Source organism: Solanum tuberosum, unplaced genomic scaffold (genome assembly GCF_000226075.1).
Source record: "Solanum tuberosum cultivar DM 1-3 516 R44 unplaced genomic scaffold, SolTub_3.0 scf00004, whole genome shotgun sequence".
Lineage (NCBI taxonomy): Eukaryota > Viridiplantae > Streptophyta > Magnoliopsida > Solanales > Solanaceae > Solanum > Solanum tuberosum.
This window is the reverse complement of record NW_006238930.1, coordinates 3,728,868-3,749,266: the sequence shown is the minus strand read 5'-3', so window position 1 is coordinate 3,749,266 and position 20,399 is coordinate 3,728,868. Positions and strand designations below refer to the sequence as shown.

The 20,399-nt window shown below is 32.1% G+C and overlaps 2 protein-coding genes across 3 annotated transcripts; both read right to left on the bottom strand.

The window, feature by feature from the left end:
- LOC102601194 (uncharacterized) lies at positions 1-6,166 on the bottom strand. 2 transcript variants are annotated; one of them, XM_006338623.2, is made up of 9 exons: positions 6,003-6,166; positions 4,682-5,452; positions 3,013-4,373; positions 2,113-2,401; positions 1,803-2,027; positions 1,494-1,667; positions 873-1,064; positions 673-786; positions 1-521 (listed from the first exon to the last, which is right to left on the bottom strand). In XM_006338623.2, the coding sequence occupies exons 2-9, from the start codon at positions 5,390-5,392 to the stop codon at positions 195-197; spliced, it is 3,393 nt and encodes a 1,130-aa protein (XP_006338685.1). In that variant the 5' UTR covers positions 5,393-5,452; positions 6,003-6,166; the 3' UTR covers positions 1-194. The 2 variants fall into 2 exon arrangements, with proteins under 2 accessions (XP_006338685.1, XP_015163173.1); XM_015307687.1 differs by having other exon boundaries at positions 4,682-5,443.
- A 2,566-nt stretch (positions 6,167-8,732) lies between these two features.
- LOC102600855 (probable inactive leucine-rich repeat receptor-like protein kinase At3g03770) lies at positions 8,733-13,769 on the bottom strand. Its single transcript, XM_006338622.2, has 7 exons — positions 11,987-13,769; positions 11,756-11,889; positions 10,545-10,788; positions 9,909-10,114; positions 9,795-9,820; positions 9,523-9,634; positions 8,733-9,189 (listed from the first exon to the last, which is right to left on the bottom strand). Exons 1-7 carry the CDS (start codon positions 13,335-13,337, stop codon positions 8,959-8,961), a joined length of 2,304 nt encoding a protein of 767 aa, XP_006338684.1. The 5' UTR covers positions 13,338-13,769; the 3' UTR covers positions 8,733-8,958.
- Positions 13,770-20,399: the final 6,630 nt, after the last annotated feature.

The following is a 20,399-nucleotide window of genomic DNA, read 5'->3' as shown; positions in this document are numbered from 1 at the left end:
AAATGGAAAGAAGAACACCTTTTTTCCATTCAAGTTTATCAAATATTTCTACAGACACCTAACTCCTTCAATATCTACACGTGAAGATACATAACAAGTGCTTCTCAAATCCACAAATCATACTCTCATCGTTGATCCCTATCTTACTTCAGATGAAAAGCAAGAACGATCTTTTAACACCACAACTACTCAGTTTACTCACTGTTATCCCAAACCTCCCGAAGGAGTTGGTACCTCTGCCTTCCACTACTTTTTGGCATGGAACTCTGTTTTGCTAAAGAATGTGAAGCTTCAGTGCCATCGCTAATGATAAAATTCAAGGGTGAATCCAATAGCTCAAGCTCCTCATCACTTGTGTATGACTTTTTGAGCACTGAAGATGCACTTCTTGTCAACATAGAATAGCTATAACCATCACCCAACATACCGGCTACTGAAGCTATTGGAGGTGGCATATAAGCCACAGGAGCTGCTGTGCATGGGTAGTTTGTAACAGAATCATCCTCAGCCTCAGAAGGTTCCTAGCCAAGAAAATGGGGAAACAAATATGACTTGTAAGACTTACTTCATCGATAAAATGCTTGACATTATACTCCAGCTACTACCTTAGCTTCAACTTCCAACTTGGAAAATAAACGACGAATATTTTCCAGATAAAGCTGAAGAACTTACCTCTGAAAGAAGAACCTCAAATACCGCTTCAGGTATTGAATCACGACAAAACTCATCTGGAACAAATATATTAAGAACCCTTCTTATTAGTGATGGACCAAGTGCCGGACATACCTGAAGAAATAAACAGCACCATATCAAAGAGGGGAAAAAATAAAGAAACGAAGAATAGATCAAATGGTTTGGGTTCTGAGTTTGACCTCTTTTCTCATTGTCCTGCTTAAAAGCATATCCTTCGGAAGCATCATAAGATCACTCAATGCATTTAGAAGGTAGAAAGACTTTGCAGAGGTGTCAAGTTCTTTACTCCCATTCTCTTCATTACTATTTTTTAGTGATTCCCCATCATCAATGTCGAAAAGGTCAGTAAGCCATCTGGACCAATTCCCAACCTGTGATCCACATGAAAAAAATTGCATCTCTATCAAAGGATAAATAATAATTTTTCACAAACATTGCCCATGAAATCTACGTAATGTCCATTAGAACGTACATGCAGAAAATTAGGGGTTGAATGTACAAATAGGGAAAAAATTAGTTAGGAAAAATAATAGGTTTGTAATTGGTAAACAACTCTGTAATTGAATGAGGCACGATTGATTTTGAAAATTCCCTTTATATTGGATACAAAAGAGGGGAAAAGTGAGGTGGCTGATTTATTTTGATAAGTAAAAAAGAAGGTTAATGAAATATAAACTTCCCCTCCATCAAAGGCTTCTATGTGACAACACTTTTCATAGCAACAGGAAAGTAGCTATCTATCGTCACGTCTAAACTCTACTATTTCATTTCACCGGGCAAAATCCAACTGTAATTCTTACCGTATTTTTCAGTTGTGCCCCCGCCCCAAAGCTAGCCTGCCCAGCTGGAATAGGAAGAACATCGGCATCACTAATAGGGTCTGATATAGGATCTGAAGGAATCTCATCAGCAGACTCTCGAAGGATTGCATTGAACATAGCTACATCCAGTCTAGCCACACATTGTTCCATTATCTGGTTACAAGAATGACATTCTCAGCAACTAGAAATATTATAGAATATCAAGCATGTTAAGTTTTACTCAGACTAATAATATTACATGTAATAATTAGTTAAATAGATATTGAAGGACAATGTGCCAGCTAGTACCAGTTTAGATAGAAAACGCAAACAACCACACTCGTGCCCTCCAGCTCGAACAGGGCAAATCCTTTCACATGCATCCTTGAAGGCTTTCTTCCAAAGCTCTGAAGAATAACTTCCATGCTCTTCATTATCTGAACTTGCTGTCCTTCTATAAACTTTGCTTATCAAAGAATTCATACTTAAGCGGATTTCTTTTGCAGCACCAGATTGCATATGTGGAGTGAGAGTCTGGAAAAATAAAAGGGCAGTCGTATTAATGAATTAGATAATATATTCTTCTAATTTAAAGTTCAAATGGACCTGGAAGAGAGACCTGCCACCAAATAGATTCAACGATAAGGGAGAATATCCAGGCCTCTGTTCTCTGAAGTGCTCTCGTAAATGTACGAGGGTCCTCCCAATTACCAAAACTTTCACAAAAATCATCCCTTATAACATTGCTGGAAAAAGTCTCCCACTTAAGTGGGGAAGATATATTTTTCTTGTCCTTGGAAACAGCCTCTCCAAGCATAGTTTCAGTAGCACGAGGCAAACACAGCTGCCTCTGGAATTTGCTTATAGTTGCTCTCAGCACCACCGAATTTGATAACCAGAAAGTTAACCTGTCCTCAGACATAAAATAAGAATAAGTAGGGGGAAATCATAAATACTTTCTTGGGCATACAACTTAGCTTCCTTCCATAATAAAAGGTGATGATATTATAGTACTTGAGCCTTTGAAAAATAGCTTGTTGTGTACTCATGTTAAGACCAAGAGATAACCCATCACAGGTCTGCAAAGTTGCTTGGAGATGAGTGTATGAAAGAATTTCAAAAGTACTGTCATATGGTTGCAGCTAGGTTTTCATATCAAAATACTCCCTCTGGTTCAATTTGTTTTTCTTACTTTCCTTTATAGTCCGTTTCAAAAAGAATACCTTTGTTCAGTTTTTTGGCTACTCTTTAATTCCAATTTTGGCATGTTTAAGACCACAAGATTAAAAGGCATTTTGGTACATTCTACATATCTTTAGTTTAAGACCACATTATTCAAAAGTACCTTTACTTTCTTAAATTTCATGTCAAGTCAAAATCAGACAAACAAATTAAATCAGAGGGAGTACTTGTTATTGAAAACTTGTTCTAGTAAGAATGTGCTAGCTTATATGTGTGTGGAGTTAAAAATACAAAACTGCTAGTTAAATGCAAAAAATGATTGGAAACTAGGAAGTACCTAGGAACATCATTTCCACATGCTCTTGCAACCAAAATTAATCCAGAGACGGCACTTTTAGCAGCAGATCCCCTTTTCAATAGAGAGTCATCTTTACAAGCATGGAAATAGAACCTCGACAGGCGTCTAGCAGGAGCATGAACCTTATTTGTGGAACTCCCATGCTCTGCAACAACCGAATAGAGGCCAACTTCAATTGCAGCAGCTTCTCTCAATTCTCCTTCTGCCATCTTTACTCTTTGCTCCAACTTATGGAGTTTGCTTTCCAAAAGAATTGTTGAATGCGCCTTTCGATCTTTCCACTCGTTTGCTAAACCTTGAGTACTAATCTGTTTATTTTGTGCTAAAAGTTGATTGCCCCTGACAGACCCTCTTACTCTATTAGGTTCTGCTGATGACCTAACTGACTTTACATGCTTTAATCTCTCATTATTCAGGATACTACTCTTTGATCCATAACTGTCCGTGTCAGTAGAATTTACGTCACTTTCTTCTGAGACATTCTTCATAGAATCCTCACTTTCTTCCTCTTCGACTATTTCTTGTACTTGTTCATTTTCCTGATAGTTCTCTCTATTATGGGCAGCAGATTCTTGCCTCCTCTCTTGATAATTCTCACTGTTTTCACCCTCATAAGAACCATTCTTGGTAACAACAGCTCTTACATCCTCATGTCTATTTCCAAGAGGAGTAGAAGCATTCTCAGAGTCAGTAGAATTTACGTCACTTTCTTCTGAGTCATTCTTCATAGCATCCTCACTTTCTTCCTCTTCGACAATTTCTTGTACTTTTCCATTTTCCTGATAATTCTCTATATCCTCATAAGAACCATTTTCGGTAACAATATCTCTCACATCCTCATGCCTATCCACAACAGGAGTAGAAGCATTATCAGCATTCTCAGAACTGGAGAAATGACTTGCTGAGTTCATAAAGCTTTTACTCTCATCTGTGATATGTGAAATTGGAAAGCCTTCTTGATCTAGATGACTATTGAGCCTCCCTTCCTCAGAATTTTGAGGAGTATATATTTCACCACCACTTTCACTGTTAGCCAGTATTCTTTCCATTCGTTGTACTGGTTCAACATGTTTGGTCATCACCCGCGGATTCTGAGAGTTTTCAGTTATCTCATTCTCACTTGATGTTGAAAATTTATTGCTACCACTACCGCCTATTTTCCTTGAGAGCCATGCAAGATCAGAAGACAAATCAGTTGAAGAAGGAGATGGGCTTTCCTTCAAATCAGATAATGATTTCACCACTTGCTTCTCATCCAAATCTACAGACTTTTTCTTTGAATGTAGAAGATGTTCATCTTCATGTTGTCCAGGATTACTTTTCACTCCCTCAGCTTCATCCTGTAATGATCGCTAGGTGTCAAGCTACTCAGTATTTTGTACTTTTGTTTACAGAATTGGCAATACCGCGCATTAACTACCATAAATTACGTCAAGCACATGTGCACAAGGAATAGTTGTGTTTAATATGATAAGGGATATCATGAAGTAACGTCCCATCTCCTATACAAAGTGTGTATTAAACATACACAACTGAAAAAGTTCCTTGCATCATGCAATTTGGAAGCAACATAAGGGAAGGACTCGTATCACATAAGGTGTATACATTCGGCATAGTACAAAACTAGATTGAAAAGTAAGCATCATACCTCTCCTTGTGGTAGTGAACCACAGTTTGATCCATTAGCTGAAGAAGAAACAGCAACTGATGAGTGCGAGGAACCATCATCATCGGTAAATGAGGCAATCTCAGCTTCCTCAGCACATTCTTCACTTGTCAATGTAGACACAGATTCAACACCATTACGGTCTATTGACACTTCTCTCGTTAAAATGTCACTTGAAGATGAGGAGCTCACACGACCCTTCTCAAATGGCTGGATTTTCAGTAAGAGAAGGGCCTGTGTAGTGTTCCTATAAGCCCTTGTGCAATTAATAGGGGCACTTACATTCAAACCCTCCTTAACAACACCATATTCAGCCAAATTGATAATAGCAGTTCCTAATGGTTGACCTTTCACTGTCTTATCACGTCGGGGTTCATACAAGTTGAACTCAATGCAATTTTTTTGAAAACTGTTTCCATCACCCCCTTTATTAGAAATTTCCTTCAGTAGTGTCACAGGTAGTTTAAAGGACTCATTGAACTCAATTCTTCCATCACCAACACCAGAGCCTAAAAATGGGACAACTTGACTAGTAGAACCATTCCTATCTCCATTTTCCCATTGGATCACAATAGCACGTACAGACTTCAATGACTGCGAGGGAGGCCAAGGTTTGATCTCCTGAATATGAATTAGATAATCTACTTGAACTGAGGGACCTTTCCTAGTTTTCGCCCTCAGTCCCGAAACCATGATTTCCGAGACACAAATGTAAAATGATTTTCAGTGGAATTCTAACAAAGCCTGCAAAGGCTAAAACAAAACCAACTTGTTACCTTGTCAAAGCACATTGATTCTATCTTTTCTAAACTGGACTAACCTACTGTTGAACACAATAAATGCAACCTAACTTGGATAAGGAAATCAGCAACAAAAAAAAGAAAAAGTAACAGCAGTAGGTGAGTAGAACTTCCAGAATAAATGAGTTCACGTGATTCGAGTATCAGGCTTACTACTCCATATATTTCCATGACATATCATTGTCAGTCTTCAAAAGAGCACATTTTACTTTCCGGAAACAATTACAATAGACTTTTTAACACTCACCTTAAATACTTATGCCAATCAATAACCCATAGAAATCAGAAAAGTAAGTAACAAACTGTTGGAAGTAAAATCAAATGTATTATGAAATGAAGTTCCATAGAAATCATTAATCAAGTTAAGCAGAGAAAAAAAAAAAGCAAAAAGCAAATCAAAGTACAAAAATGAAGCATTACACACATAAGAAGAAAGAAGAGAGGCTTGAACTCAAAACATAAAAAAAAAAAAAAAAAAATTGCAAGATTTGGAGGAGACATACTGAGGAGGAGAGTAGAAGGCATAGAACATTGCCGACAAGTTGTGTCTGAGGCCTAGAGAGAGTGAGCAGTGAGAAGAATGTTTATTCTAATTGAAAAATGGGAAATACTGAAGCAAGAAAACAAGTAAGTAAAATAAAGAAATGAGCATGGAAAGTACAAACGTCGAGTGGTGGAGGCTGCTGATGCTTAAAAACCAATGGTGCTTTCCGGTTGTCCCAAAGTACCGAGAGATTCTACTCGCAATTAAGAAGGTGCAATACAAACAACAGTTTCGACATCTTTATTTATTCAGAAAAAGGGTCTGATATATTCCTCAATTTTGTTATTTAGAGCTGATATATCCCTCGTTATGAAAATAGTTCATATATACCCCTACTTATATACAAATGGCTCACATATACCCTTTTCCTCTAACGGAAATGAAAAAAATTAATTTTAGTTTGATTTTTTATTATTTTTAAAATATATATATATAATCCCATTTGAGTATATATTTAATCCTCCTCAAACATATATTCTTTTTACTTTATTTTGTTTCAATGACTAATTTAAATTTATTATTTTGATGGTCAAATTTATTTATGTTTTCACTTGTAAAACTTATTATAGATGACCAAATTTTTTTCTTCAAATACAAAAATTAAATTACAATATAGACCAAAAAAAAATAGTTTTAAATTATAATATAGCCAAAAAAAATAGTTTTAAATTTTTTTCTAAGGAATGAAAGAAAAAAATAAAATAAGAATAAGAAACTCAAATAATTATAATCAAAGAAGTCAAAAAATAATTTATGTATGAAAAAGATTAAAATAAACCTAGAACTTTACTAGAAGAATCATATATACCCCTCAATAATTTTTAAGAAAGTTAAAAATCAAAAATATAAATTTAAAACTAATTTTTTCACTTCCGTTAAATGAAGGGTATATGTGAGCTCATTTTGTAACGATAGGGGTATATGTGAGCCGTTTGTATAACGGTAAGTGTATATATGAGCCACTTTGATAACAAGAGGCATATTAGCTCCAAATGACAAAGTTGAAGAGTATATCAGACCATTTTTCCTTATTTATTTACACATTAAGGATATGAAAGCTAAAATGAAATTGCATTCATTTTACTTCCACTATATTAAAATTATATTTTTATTTATCAATTTTAAGTTTTAACATATCAACAGAAAAATATATTTCCTCCATTTAAATTTATTTGTTTTATTTTTCATATAGTTAATTGCCTTTTTTTTTTCTTTATAACTTTTTGTTATAGCTTTTCACATAATGTATTTAAGACTACAAACAAATCAATAATAGCAAGAACAAGAAAATGCCCGAATTTGGGCTAAATCTTTTGGACCTTTGGTCCTTTTTTATTTTTTTAAAATTTGGTATCAAGTCAAAATCAGATAAATAAATTAAAAAAAGATGAAAGTATTTTATTTTTTTTCTTTTATCGCCAACATTAACTACTCATTTTTCCTCAAAACCTAATATTAAACGTCAATTAATATGAATATAGTCATGAAATACTTGGGTCAATTATTGGATATTTTTTTAAAGAAAATTTAAAGTTGGAAAGGCGAGGGCGTGCAATTAGAAAGGCGCGTGTAGTTATAGTATATGAGAAGGGTGGGGTAGTTCTTGAAATTGGGATTTGAATGATTCCGCCGACATTGGGGTCATACGCCAACTCCTCATACTCTATTTATTTACTTCTCCCACCTCCATACCAACTGGAGTACTACTATTTCCAGACAAGATAATTTCATTTTCACTTACCAACTTAGTAAATATTTTTCACAGGATAATTCATAGAGCTGAAACTACCTGAATAGAATTGCAAATACTACTACATACGTGTTTTCAATTATTGAAAAAGGAATAAATGAATTTGAAATTTATATAGTAAGGATTTTCGTACTATTAGTAATATATTTTAAGTAAGTACGTATATAACAAGTTGGTTGATTATCATTTTCATGTTATCAATTATTGATGATTACTGTAAAAATATTATGTGATAATTATATTATAAGTGATATAATTATGTAAATATTATTTATAACGTTTATATGGATTAAATTCTTTAAAAATAAGTGGAGGACATTAATAAATTTGTGAAACACAATACAACCACGAAATATGAAAATGAAGGTTTTGTAAATAGATTCTAAGATTTTAGTTGGTGGCACGTCCATATTAAAGAATGATGAAACGAAATATGGCCCTTGTCGGTACTGCTCAACAGCGACCCATCCTAATATAATACTGTTTGATTTTGTCCTCACTCTTCTACTTTTTCCCCCCAACTTTTCTTTCTCAATTTAGAAATTAAAGTCTTTGTTTCCTGAGGATTTAATTTTGTAGCCCTCTTAAATCTTTATAAACATGTTTTTTTTTTTTTATATAAATTGAAAGTGAACCTAAGAAATCATTTCCTCTTTCCGTTGAGTAATTAATGAAGTTGGAACTTACCATTTGCTAATCATATTGCCTATTTTTGTCCTTCAATTTCTGTGCAAGTTATATATTAGTATGGTCTCTCAACCAACTGCTCTCCAAACAGCAGGCACCAAAAAAATTGATAATGTCTTGCATTTGCGGTATCCATATCTTTTTTCCGTTGCACCAAACATATATATGATGACTAAAGTATTGTCTTGTCTGAATCTAGACTTCTACGAGTTCAATTGCCTACTTGCAATGATAGAATTTAAAACGAGGGTCTATACTATATGAAAACATCACCTATTACTAGAATCAACAAAATTTACAATTCTGATACAAAATAAAGAAAATATGGGAGGACCTGTAGCGTAAACTTGAGCTTTAAGGCTAGTAGCCTACCGGTTGGTACTCCCACAACCATCATGAAATTAATCAGCTAACATTCTCCTATGATCTGACCAAATTAAATATCGTTGATTCGATGCAGTTGTACTTCTCAAATAGCTTATGACGGTGAAGTAGCATCAGATTTCTGATCTGCATCAGCTGTAGCTTGAACTTGAGCAGCATATTGTAGGTTCCAGAGAACATCCTCAAACGAGGGGCGAGTTGATGACTCTGTAGATATGCATTTGTTGGTGATGGATATTACAATTGACAATGACTCATTGGAGCTAGTGGCTAGCACTATTGGATCCACAATTCTGCGTCGACCATCTTGGCTACCAAAGGATGCCTGTCATTCAAAGAGAAAATCCAGAGATATTTATGTAACACACCAGTGAAAAAATCAAGACTTTTGACTCTTGTATATCAGGCTCAACTTTTCTCCCTATGGTACTTGCATATCAGAAGGTTTACCTAATAAAACTTGAATAATGTGTGTAGTTCTGTTAATCTATATTAGTACTGATTGTAAAGTTAGGTTGCAGAGCGAACGAAAATTTTGTTACTTATCCAACATTGCAACAACGTTTAGGATCCTAAAGGGAACAAATTGCTGAAGAATACTTTACGTTACTGTCAATGACAAAGGAGTTGCATACATAATAATATAGCAGTTTCATACCATTTCATTCATCAAAAATGCTTCTCCTTTTCCACTGACAGAAGGGCCAACCAGCGACTCCAGTAATATGAAACCAAAGTTATAAACATCGTCCTCTTTCTTTGTCATATGCCTACACAAGAATAAAATATCACTGATTTATATCCTGCAAACAGCTATAGTAGATGATATATATGCCTCTAGTTGACACTCTTGAAATAGAATCCCAGTTGGTTTAGTAAAAGGAAGTTGGTAAGGCACGTTACGGAATACATGAGTGAAGAGTTTCATACCAGGAGGTGACGTCATCTCCTTTTGCCTGAAAAAAGACATATTGAGTATGAGAAATTACCATCTATCCTAAATTTTGAATTTTCACCTTTCACACAAAATATTAAAATACCCACCTTTTCACTTTCTTCCATAAGAATGGACATCCCAAAATCACTTAATTTTGCCATGTTATGCTCATCAAGCAATATGTTACTCGTCTTCAAGCGGTTGCTAAATGAAGAAGGAATTACACCTGTGTGAAGAAAGTGCACTGCCTTGGCAACACCAATCAGCACCGACAACCTGTCTGACCACTTGAGGATCTTTCTTGAACTATTTTCTGCAAGTACAAGTGTTTGAGATAAGCTGAATACGTTATGGCGTGTCTCTTGTATTTTCTGTACTTATTGGACATGCAGGGTTAAATGAAAGTATATAACAACAAAAATAAAGGTCCAACTCAGTATGAAATTCAACCAACAGAACTTCGTGCAAGTGAATCATTACATTGTTGCTCAATCAAACTGACAGTAATTGCATACTGAATACCACTATGTGTGAAATTAATATGATGAATAAGATGCCTCAAGCTCATAAGTAGCAAAAATACTTGCAATGCTAGATAGAGATTCATCAACAAGGGTATCCCAATCATTTCTGGGAGAAAAGAATCCAACCAGCACTCCATATGTGCATCATATAATATTTCCATATTCAACCAAGCATCAAAACACATGCAATGCTCATGCTAAAGGATTTACTTAGCTGACCTGATAGATGAGCACGGAAGTTTCCATTAGAGATATATTCATAAATGAGAAAAATTCTGGGGACAGTTGAATCATCTGGTGCTCCACCATCAATGCAGTGACCCAGAAGGCTAACTAAATGGGGGTGACGAAACTTTGACAGTAAGTCCAATCGTAGTTTGAGGTTCCGGTTAGAGTATCTTTTGTACACATTTAGTGACCTTACAGCTATGTAAGCTCCATTCTCTAATCTTCCCTTGTAAATCTGAAATGGAGATAAATATTGAGGGAATTGCTGATAACTAAAATAACTGTCTTATTCAAGCAAGACATAATAAGGCTAACACCTGTTTATGTCAATCAAAATAGCACAGATGTCAACTCACTGCATAGGCACTCAAACGTGTGAGACTATCTAATTTTGCCTTTAAGGGCATTCGATATATTTAGTTGAACTGTCATGTGTTCATTAGATATGAAATCAAATGCACAAAAGCATTATTGGTGACACCAGTTTTTATCATCAAAAGAAGTCACAGATGCACATGTAGAATGCGAATATGATAGGCAAGCACTTTAAAAAAAAAAAAAAAACCTAAAACAATTTTTAACTTTTGTGAACTATGCACACATTTAGTGACCTTACAGCTATGTAAGCTCCATTCTCTAATCTTCCCTTGTAAATCTGAAATGGAGATAAATATTGAGGGAATTGCTGATAACTAAAATAACTGTCTTATTCAAGCAAGACATAATAAGGCTAACACCTGTTTATGTCAATCAAAATAGCACAGATGTCAACTCACTGCATAGGCACTCAAACGTGTGAGACTATCTAATTTTGCCTTTAAGGGCATTCGATATATTTAGTTGAACTGTCATGTGTTCATTAGATATGAAATCAAATGCACAAAAGCATTATTGGTGACACCAGTTTTTATCATCAAAAGAAGTCACAGATGCACATGTAGAATGCGAATATGATAGGCAAGCACTTTAAAAAAAAAAAAAAACACCTAAATCCATTTTGTACTTTGGTGAACTAGTGCATTCATTGCATTATCATTGTTGGACATGGTCTATGCAACAAAATCTACGTCCTGCTTCGTTTATTCAAGTTTTACAGCAAGTATATCACTTTGCGCCAAAATTCAGCGTGACCATTGATTGAATGGAAAACATCAAGATATATATTATCAATGAGAACCATAAGTATTGTTTTGAAGCCATACTTTTCCAACTGACCCTTCACCAAGTAATGCTGACTGATCAAAATTTTCTGTTGCTTCTAGCAATTCTTCCATGGAGAACACTCGATATGATGGGGAACCTTGTGATCCTGTGTTTGCCACTTGAGAAATGACTCCTGAGAATTCGAAGATTGAGATTAAGCTTTTCTGGAGAACATTTCCTTCATATTAATTAAACAGATTAAAAATGAAATAAGAAAAACATCAACTCACTGGCATTTGCTAGGAGTTCAGAGGGAACCCCGGGCTGTGTATTTTGCACAACTTTCGGAGGAATGTGCTTATCCACCATGTTACGCGCATGTCGTTTTCTACGGAAGATGAAAAGGACAACTAACAGAAACACCACAACAATTACAATTCCCCCAATAACACCCGCCAACAATGCTATTTGTTTTCCTGTGATCTGTTTCTTATCCGAATTTGCTTGTTTACAATAGCCCTCTGAATGCTGATATTGAGTGTCAAGAGACAAGCAATTTCCACCAACCTTAACAATTCGCTTATCTGAAATAGTGTTCAAGCAAGAAGGAAGCCCACCAACTAATCTATTATCAGAAATATCAACAAAACCAAGTTCACCCCCACAATTGAGATGGCTAGGAAGTGAACCACTAAGAACATTAGACGCTAAATTCAAGTAGCTAATGCTAGACAAAGAGAATAAGCCAGCAGGCAGCATTCCACTGAGAGAATTATTCGACAGATCAAGGTGTTGAAGTTGATTTAGTGTGCCAAATTCTACTGGGATTTCACCCGTAAAAACGTTACTGCTAAGAAGAACTGTGGTAAGTCCTTTTGGCAAGGGTGGCAATTCAGAATCCAAATGATTTTCCCTTAAATCCAATAAAAGCAACTTAGACAAGGCCGTTAAATCGGGCAATTTACCAGAAAGCACATTGTGTGACAGAACAATGTCAGTGAGGGTTGTGATTTTAGACATTGAAGAAGGAAACTGACCCTTCAACCTGTTGTTCTTCAAGCTTAATATAGTAAGATTGTGTAAGGAATCAAACCAATCAGGGAAAGTTTCATTGAAAAAATTGGCATCTAATGTCAAAGTATGAAGCTTAATCAATCTTGACATCTGAAAAGGAACAGAACCAAATAGAAAATTTGAACTCATATCCAAAAGTTCAAGTGAAGCTAACCTATGAATTTTATCAGGAAGGGGTCCCCAAATACCAAGAGAAACTAAAGTAAGAACCTTTAAGCTACTTAACCTTGTCAATGTGGTAACAAAAGAATCAATGGAGAAACCCTCAGATAATGTTTGGTTTGGAATTGCAAATCCATGAAATTCATTCAACTTAACTAACTTATCTCCTTTGATTTTGAGTTCAGTAACAGAGTTATCTTGACAGGTAATGCTCATATGCAGTGTTGAAGTCAAGCTGCAAAAATCTCCATGGTAATTCTCCCAAACATCCAACTGAACTGGATATTCCAAGTGCTTCCTCAACTGAAGAAGAGCTTGAATTTCATAGGACTGTAACTGATAAGTATTTGCTATAAAGAAAGCGCAAATAACCAACACTATCACAAAAAGCTTGAAGAAACCCATTTAACAGTGACTTCAAAATGGAGCCAAGTTTCCAACAATCTTGAAGCAACCCATTTTACGTTCTTGGCTAATCATGAATAAGAAAATTACATGGGTGGACCCTTTCTAATTCAGTGAAAATGAAAAGCATTAAAGTCTAAATGTGCAGACAAGTCAAGATTGAGCTACCAAACAGTTAATGCTGCTACAATCTTGATAAAACCCCATTAAAAATGCGAATAAATTGACCTATAATTGCAAATTAAAGGAATGTTCTTTTTTTCTTGGGAGAAGAACAATATTGAAAATAAAAAAACAGAGAGCAAAATTGAGGGTAGTTGACAAAAGAGAAAGCATTTAGTGTTGCATGCAGAGCAAGTCAAGGAGAAAAAACAGGGGACCGATTCAAGTTTCTGGCTTTAATGGTGACAGTTTTCTTTTCACAGAGTCTCAGAAAAGCACTGTGCCACCAGGGCCGTCTTAACCTAGGCCACTAAAGTATCGCTGGAAGCCTCATATATTTTGGGCTCCCATTTTCAAAAAACCATTACTTATATATGTTAATTTTATACTGTGAGTGTTATGATTTCTACTAAGAAAATTACATATAAAATGAAAATAAACTTGAATTTCGTAAGAAACAATTTGATGAAAATATGGATAGCGAAATCACAAAGTCCCTGAAGAATCTTTTAGAGTTGATTTTATGTAGAGTAGATCAAACTATTTTTTCATTTCAAAATAGATTTGAATTAATTGAAGCATATGAAAATATTTTTGATTTCTTATTTAGTGGTAAATATTGAGATCACTAGATGATGAGATAAAAAAATATTGTCTTAACCTTGAACTTTCTTTAACACGTAATAGTTATTCTGATATTGACGATTTAGATTTATTTTTTAAATCAAAAGTGTTAAGAGAAATAATACAAGTAGAAAATAATGATCGAATGAAAATACTCCATCAAATTATTAAAAGACTTGATTTTTTTCCAAATACACATATTGCTTATAGAATGTTAACAGTTTCTGTAACCGTTGCTTCAGCCGAAAGAAGTTTTTTCAAAATTAAAATTGATTAAATCTTCTTTAAGATCAACAATGTCTCAAGAGAGATTAAATGAATTAGCTATATTATCATTTGAAAATGAATTACTAAAACAAATTGATTATAAAACAATACATAATGACTTCGCATCTAAAATAGCTAGAAATGTAGATTTTAAATAAAAGTATATATGATGAAAAAAATATTAGGGCCCCTCTCTTAAGTTTTGCTTTAAGCCCCAATGTTGTTGAGTCGGCGGCCATGTGTGCCACTCCCACTATATCTCATAGTACTTGCAAGCTTTATAGACCCCACCCACTGGAAATTTCCTTCTATTCTGGAGCTCCATTTTTATGTACAATGGAAAGAACACTTCACTATACCTACAAAAAGTTAAACCGTAATAGACATTTACCTGGAACATATTATAGTTAGGTTCTATCCCTGTACTACTTTTTTTATAAAAAAAATAATAACTCTCTAAATAAGTTTCGTGCATATCCTTACTATTGCGCTATGAATCTCTCTATCTGTTCGGTATAAAGTAAGATTCACATTTATCCGTTGATTAAATTTAAATATTTTATTTTATTATACCTTCGATTCAAATATATTCTTTTATTATATTTTGATACAAATTTATTCTTAATTTTAATTTAGAAAATATATAACAAACTCAAAAAATCAAATTACATGCTCCAATTTTAAAAATAGTCAATTATTTTGGAAGAAGTGCAGTGATCATGTTGAAAGATACTGTAAACCAACATTTCAGTCACTAGTCAGCGTTGTAACTTGTACCATATCATGTAGATTAATGATATGGCACGTGATTGTTAATCGTCAAGTGTGAAGTCTGAAACTGAGATTCAAATCTTCTTTTGACGTAAGATTATTAAAACAAACAATTGTAAAAAAGGAAAAAAAACAGTATCTCATATGAGATCATATCACATTGTTATTATTGTTATAAAGATCAAAAGTAGATGGAATTAAAGAACATACTTATATACAAGTCCTTTTTTGGGTTTACATAGAGAGGAGGAAGGTGCAAGTGTTGGAATTTGGGCCGACTGGAAAAGGACAGATGGACCATAACAGGGCCCTTGTGTACAGCCTGTCAGGTCCAACTTGGCTTGAACAAGGGATGTTTTGTGGTCTAAATTATTGAAATCTTGGGAATTGGGGGCCTTTTCTTCTTTTTAATACCTCTGCTTTTTGGCATCTTTCAGCTATTATTGTAAAATGACACAACATTTAGTTTTGGATGTAAATAAGTAGTCACTTAACACATTCATCCGGTAATTTTGTATTATATGTGGTGTCCTATATGTATTATGTCATGTAGAATATATATGTCTACTTGTTTAATTTTATATAAGTTTAAGTGTCTATTTATGCACACTCAAAATTAGAGGGAATAATTGTCTGTTAAAGTCAAACTAAGAGTCATGTTTATATATTATGTCAATCACATAGGAAACATCGACCACCATTCGACTATTACAATTTCCCGGTTTGAAGCCGTGGGAAAATGTCCCGCAGAAAAGCCTCCGCGCAAACCTTGGACGTTGATGTTATATTTTCGTATGGATGCTGTAATTTTTTTCGTCTTAATATATAGTATGATATTTTTTATAGTTGGAGATTCAAATTTGTAATTACTATATATTAGAAGACTCTAGGAAATGACTACCATTGTGCCAATAAGATCTCTACAAATGTTCAATACTTACTATATAAAATATACAAGTGGGCCCCACCTCCTTCCACTTAAATAATATTTTTCAACCTTATCATGGTAAAAGTTGAATTTATTATCCTTTTCATTTAATTTTATATGATATTATTTTTTCTATAAAATCATTATATATGTTTTAATAATTTAAATTTCAAAAACATTATAATTTAACTTTAAAGATTTTATTTTATCAAAATCTTGTACATTGAAATATATAGTTATGAATTTAAAATATTTTTAAAATCATATAAAAATTTCAATAACTTCTCAAATTCCATAATATAACACTTAAATACTACATATTATATATTAATTACTACACTATAAATGACTTAAATACTCCATATTATCTATTACAATAATTAACAATTATTTGACACTTTAAATTCTATCAATGCCATATAAATTAGGATAAAAAACCTAACATATAATATTTAAATATATTTACAAATAATATAAGTAATACTATACATTATAATAATTAACAGCTTAATTATTTAAATATTTTTTTAATAATATATGTTATTTGCCATGTCCCAATTTATGTGGCATTAATTGATAGATTTGTTGGAGTCGAGAGATTTATTTTGTTAATTATTGTAATTTATAGTTTCTTTTTCGTCAATTTCAAACAATATATGTTTATCATATAATCCATTTTATGTGGTACCAATACAATTTAGAGAGTCAATTAAATTTTGTATATAAGTTTTAAATAATGAAGCTGTTAATTATTGTAATGTATAGTATTACTTATATTATTTTTAAATATATTTAAATATTATATGTTAGGTTTTTTATCCTAATTTATATGGCATTGATAGAATTTAAAGTGTCAAATAATTGTTAATTATTGTAATAGATAATATGGAGTATTTAAGTCATTTATAGTATAGTAATTAATATATAATATGTAGTATTTAAGTGTTATATTATGGAATTTGAGAAGTTATTGAAATTTTTATATGATTTTAAAAATATTTTAAATTGTTAGCTATTGTGATTTGTAGTACTTTTTTTTAACATAATTTTGAAAAAAATATTTATTACTCTGTTTGTTCTAATTTATGTGGCACACGCAGAATTTCAAATATTAACCATTTTTTATATGTCTCTTTAATATATTAAGTTGTTAATTATTGTATTTTATAGTACATTTTGAACCTAATTTTTTAATAATATATGTTATTTGCCATGTCCCAATTTATGTGGCATTAATTGATAGATTTGTTGGAGTCGAGAGATTTATTTTGTTAATTATTGTAATTTATAGTTTCTTTTTCGTCAATTTCAAACAATATATGTTTATCATATAATCCATTTTATGTGGTACCAATAGAATTTAGAGAGTCAATTAAATTTTTTATATAAGTTTTAAATAATTAAGCTGTTAATTATTGTAATGTATAGTATTACTTATATTATTTGTAAATATATTTAAATATTATATGTTAGGTTTTTTATCCTAATTTATATGGCATTGATAGAATTTAAAGTGTCAAATAATTGTTAATTATTGTAATAGATAATATGGAGTATTTAAGTCATTTATAGTATAGTAATTAATATATAATATGTAGTATTTAAGTGTTATATTATGGAATTTGAGAAGTTATTGAAATTTTTATATGATTTTAAAAATATTTTAAATTGTTAGCTATTGTGATTTGTAGTACTTTTTTTTAACATAATTTTGAAAGTAATATTTATTACTCTATTTGTTCTAATTTATGTGGCACATGCAGAATTTCAAATATTAACCATTTTTTATATGTCTCTTTAATATATTAAGTTGTTAATTATTGTATTTTATAGTACATTTTGAACCTAATTTTTTAATAATATATGTTATTTGCCATGTCCCAATTTATGTGGCATTAATTGATAGATTTGTTGGAGTCGAGAGATTTATTTTGTTAATTATTGTAATTTATAGTTTCTTTTTCGTCAATTTCAAACAATATATGTTTATCATATAATCCATTTTATGTGGTACCAATAGAATTTAGAGAGTCAATTAAATTTTTTATATAAGTTTTAAATAATTAAGCTGTTAATTATTGTAATGTATAGTATTACTTATATTATTTGTAAATATATTTAAATATTATATGTTAGGTTTTTTATCCTAATTTATATGGCATTGATAGAATTTAAAGTGTCAAATAATTGTTAATTATTGTAATAGATAATATGGAGTATTTAAGTCATTTATAGTATAGTAATTAATATATAATATGTAGTATTTAAGTGTTATATTATGGAATTTGAGAAGTTATTGAAATTTTTATATGATTTTAAAAATATTTTAAATTGTTAGCTATTGTGATTTGTAGTACTTTTTTTTAACATAATTTTGAAAGTAATATTTATTACTCTATTTGTTCTAATTTATGTGGCACATGCAGAATTTCAAATATTAACCATTTTTTATATGTCTCTTTAATATATTAAGTTGTTAATTATTGTATTTTATAGTACATTTTGAACCTAATTTTTTAATAATATATGTTATTTGCCATGTCCCAATTTATGTGGCATTAATTGATAGATTTGTTGGAGTCGAGAGATTTATTTTGTTAATTATTGTAATTTATAGTTTCTTTTTCGTCAATTTCAAACAATATATGTTTATCATATAATAGTATCATGACCTATAATACTTTATAAAGTTTTTAAATATATAATTTTATTTAAAAAATAAAAATTTAAAATTTTCATATTTAAATTTACAATCAAACAATTTATTTATTTATTACCTATTCCTAGGAGCGAGCTTCTATTTTTTTACACTCGAATTCATGACCTTAAGATTAGATAGATAGTGTAATTGATGGTCTCGATTCGGACGAGATAGATGGAAAAGCATTAGGTCGATGGCCGGGGTAATTTCCTTCCCACTCCGAGGCGATTCGGTTGAGTTGCTTTTCCGTAATACGTAAAAGCTTCTCGTCTGTGGTGCCAGTCCAACAATCTGGTGGTCCAGCAGCCTCGGCTCGCCTTTTTTATTCCTTTTACATTTTCGTATGTATAATTCAAATTGTTTTTTATATATGTCTAATGATGTCAAAGGAACAATTGGCACCAAGTTTATTAAAATCCAAACTCAGAACTCAACTTTATTTATTGGTAATCACAGTACTACAGAACTCCAATTAGAAAAGTTTAAAGCATGTTTTGACCTTTCAATTTGGAATCTTCTTCATTACAAAAGCCCCGGTTAACTTTTCCCTTCTTTTTAGAACTGTTATTCAAATGGTTTACTCTTCTTTTTGGAGGTAAACTTACTTTAATATGCACTATCAAGTTTTGAGCTTTATTCCTTTTGCCTCAGAAAGTTGATGCAAATCACAACTAATTAGAAAATCCCCAGTTTTATTTATCTTTGATACTTTACTAATCACTTGATATAAGAAGATGGAAATTATGGTATAGCAAATAATTTATTAATTATATTTTTAAACCTTCTCCCGACGCAGGCCGAATATATTCCATTTGAGTTTATGTTTTATGTCACGTAAAATATTCTTGTATTATTCAGTCAAATAATTTATTATAACCCGTTAAATTATACCGTTAATATATCTAATGAAAACTCATTTCATTCCATCTCTAAAAATAAGTATAAATATGCTGTAGAATTGCAAATACTACAAATTGTACTTCGAATCTGATGCTCCTTTTGTTTTGTTTTGCTTGCTTTCTTTATTCGCAGAAAGATAGAGGAGTATCTTCTTTCTTTTCCCCTTTCGTTAAGGTAACAAGCAACAACAGGAGTTTTGTTCCTCTGTTTCTTTGACTGAAGCTCTAATTTTGCAATTGTTTTTTTTCTTGGCATTTCACGTGTCCTTTTTTCCAAAAAGTTGTAATTAGTCGATTTCTTACCGATGAAACATTTAGGAATAATTACTTGGGTGAATCCATTTTAAAAAATAATTACTTATTTTAAATATACTCTCTATTTATTATCATTTATAACAATATATAACAATACTATGTATTTTATTAGATTTCTGTTTTTTGTCTCGCCTCTTTCTCCTTTTTATCTGTCCCCTCTTTCTCTCTTTTTTTTTTGCATCCATGTGCAAGGTGTCAATTTTTTAATATTATAATTGAAAGATCCACAATCTTTGGCCATACATTCAGTTCGATATGCCTCTAAAAGGGAGAATAAATTCATGAGTTCATTCTTTCTCTATTTGTCCCTGGAAATTAAGTTGTCAACCACTATAATTTCTGAGCTTATGTTCTTAATGAATAAAATATGTATTATACATGTCTTATAAATTGAA